Source organism: Penaeus japonicus, unplaced genomic scaffold, assembly GCF_977035675.1.
Source record: "Penaeus japonicus unplaced genomic scaffold, GWHDUDI00000001_assembly GWHDUDI00000010, whole genome shotgun sequence".
Taxonomy (NCBI): Eukaryota; Metazoa; Arthropoda; class Malacostraca; order Decapoda; family Penaeidae; genus Penaeus; species Penaeus japonicus.
The window spans coordinates 28898310-28900809 of record NW_028234412.1 but is presented as its reverse complement, the minus strand read 5'-3'; the positions used below and the strand labels follow the sequence as shown (position 1 = coordinate 28900809).

Below are 2500 nucleotides of genomic sequence, written 5' to 3'. Positions count from 1 at the left end.
GCAGTGAATGGACAGTATCTATCTAACTTCATCAAATGATAATCATCTTCTTAGAAGAGAATTATAGCTACGCATCCCATTTTTCCCTTTTCTTCATGATTTGATGTTAATCACTACCAGCTTTTATTAATGGATGAATAATCATTTCAGAAATGAGTTGTTCCTTTGCCACATACTTGTACATCAGCTTGTTTAACTATTGAACTAATGACATTCATCTCAGTCTCTGTCTCTCTTTCTTTCTTTCTCTTCCTCTCTCTCTGTCTTAAAATCATTAATTGGACAGTCTCTCTCTCTCTCTCTCTCTCTCTCTCTCTTTCTCCCTCTCTCTCTCTCTCCCTTCATCTCTCCCCCCCATCTCTCTCTACGTATCTCTCTCTCTCTCTCTGCATCTGTCTTCCCCCGCCCTCTCTCCTCCCCTGAACCCTGTCCCTATTCTTTCTCCCTCCTTCCATCCATCCTCTTATCCATCCACCTGTCCCCCACCCAACCCCATCCATCCACCTGTCCCCCACCCAACCCCATCCATCCACCTGTCCCCCATCCAACCCCATCCATCCACCTGTCCCCCACCCAACCCCATCCATCTCACTCTCGCACACGAAAACAACCCCTCCTCACTGCTCGGAGATGGAAGGCACGGGCGGAGGGGGAAGAGCCGTGGGCGGTGCCGTGGGCGCGGGCGTGTGCGCGACGAGGCCGGAGTCGCCGTCGACGAGGGTGGCGTTGATGTTAACCTTGATGTTCTCGTTGTCTTCGCCGAGGAGGACGACCAGCGTCTTGCCCCGCGCCTTCACGTGCACGTCCCCGGGCCAATCGATGTTCACGCTGGCGTCTGCGGGTGGGGGCAGAGGGGGAGGGGGAGGAGGGGAGGGGAGGGGGGAGGGGAGGGGGAGGGGATGGGTGAGGAAGGTAGGGTAGGGGGGAGGAGGGGTGGGGAGGGGGGAGGGAAAGGGTGGGGAGAGGTGGGGAGGGGTGGGGAGGAGAGGGAAGGGGAGGGAAGGGGAGGGGTGGGGAGGGGAGAGTTATGAAGGGGAGGGGAGGGGAGGGGAGAGGAGGGGTGGGGAGGGGGGAGGGAAAGGGTGGGGAGAGGTGGGGAGGGGTGGGGAGGAGAGGGAAGGGGAGGGAAGGGGAGGGGTAAGGAGGGGAGAGTTATGAAGGGGAGGGGAGAGGAGGGGTGGGGAGGGGGGAGGGAAAGGGTGGGGAGAGGGGAGAGGAGGGAAGGGGAGAGGAGGGGTGGGGAGGGGAGGGCAGGGGAGGGGAGGGGAGGGGAGAGTAGAGGTGGAGGGATGGGAAGGGAGGATGGAGTGGGTGAATGGTTGGGGAGATGGGTGGAGGAGGGGTGTAGTTGGAGGGGAGGATAGAGTGGGACGATGGGCGTGGTGGAGGGGTGAGGGATGGGTGGGAGGACAGTGGGGTGTGTGGAGAAGGATAAGTGGAAGGGTGGAGGAGTGGGAAGATAGGTAAAGTGGGTGGATAAATAGTGGGTGGTTGGAGCGGGATGATGGGATGGTTGGAGGGATGGATGAAGGAGTGGGAGGGGAGGGTGGAGGGGCGGGAGGAGGTGGTAAGTGGAAGGAGGGGAAGGCGAAGAAGTGGGTGGAGTGGAGAGGGAGGGGTGGGGGTAGAGGAGAAGAAGTTAGTTAACACTTAAAATAATTTCTTTGGATAATTTTCACTCAGAGAGAGAGAGAGAGAGAGAGAGAGAGAGAGAGAGAGAGAGAGAGAGAGAGAGAGAGAGAGAGAGAGAGAGAGAGAGAGAGAGAGAGCCAGACAGACTGACAAACGGACAGGCAAAGAAAGAACAACAAACTGTTTTTTACTCGTGATATGTAGTAACAAGGATAAAATTTTACGAGAAGTATAAAAAGGAGAAAAGGAAAAGAAAAGAAGAAGATGAAAAAAAAGAGACTAAACTAGGAACTGAAACAAAACAGGACAGATAAAGAGAACTAAAAAGATGGGTAAACAAAACAAAACAAAACAAAAAAGAAGAAATAAAGAAAAATAGACAAACAGAATAGACAAAAAAAAAAAAAAAAAAAAAAAAGAGATGAATAGATATACCTAGACAACTGGATGAAAAAAAAAAAAAAAACGTAGATAGATAGAAAACTAATAATGGAATGAAAGTAAACCAGTCACTCGAAAAAAGTAACGAGACTCACCGGGCGGCGGCGGCGGCGGGATGGCCACGACCATCGAAGTCGCGACCAAGAAGCTCAGGAGTCGAATCATCCTCGCCTGAAACGGTTCATTCGCGTCTGAGATACTGGTTATTGGATAATATAGAGTGGAAGGAGTGTGTTGTGATTGTGTTAGTGTTATTTTGTTTTTTGTGTGTTGTGTGTGTGTGTGTGTGTGTGTGTGGTGTATGGTGGTGTGTGTGGTGTGTGGTGGTGTGTGTGTGGTGTGTGGGTGGTGTTGTGGTGTGTGTGAGTGTGTGTGGTTTATAATAAATATATAATATATTGTGTTGTGTGTGGTGTGTGTGTGTGAG

General features: G+C 51.8%; 1 protein-coding gene across 1 annotated transcript in view; it reads right to left on the bottom strand.

Moving 5' to 3' along the window:
* The window catches only part of LOC122248113 (microfibril-associated glycoprotein 4), a 6599-nt gene that overhangs the window by 2003 nt on the left and 2096 nt on the right, over window positions 1-2500 (bottom strand). Inside the window, exons 2-3 of the mRNA XM_043007930.2 lie at window positions 2169-2244; window positions 622-835 (exon numbers count right to left, since the gene is read on the bottom strand). Coding sequence (XP_042863864.2) covers window positions 622-835; window positions 2169-2238 — 284 coding nt within the window. The 5' untranslated portion in view covers window positions 2239-2244. The remainder of the gene's footprint in view (window positions 1-621; window positions 836-2168; window positions 2245-2500) is intronic.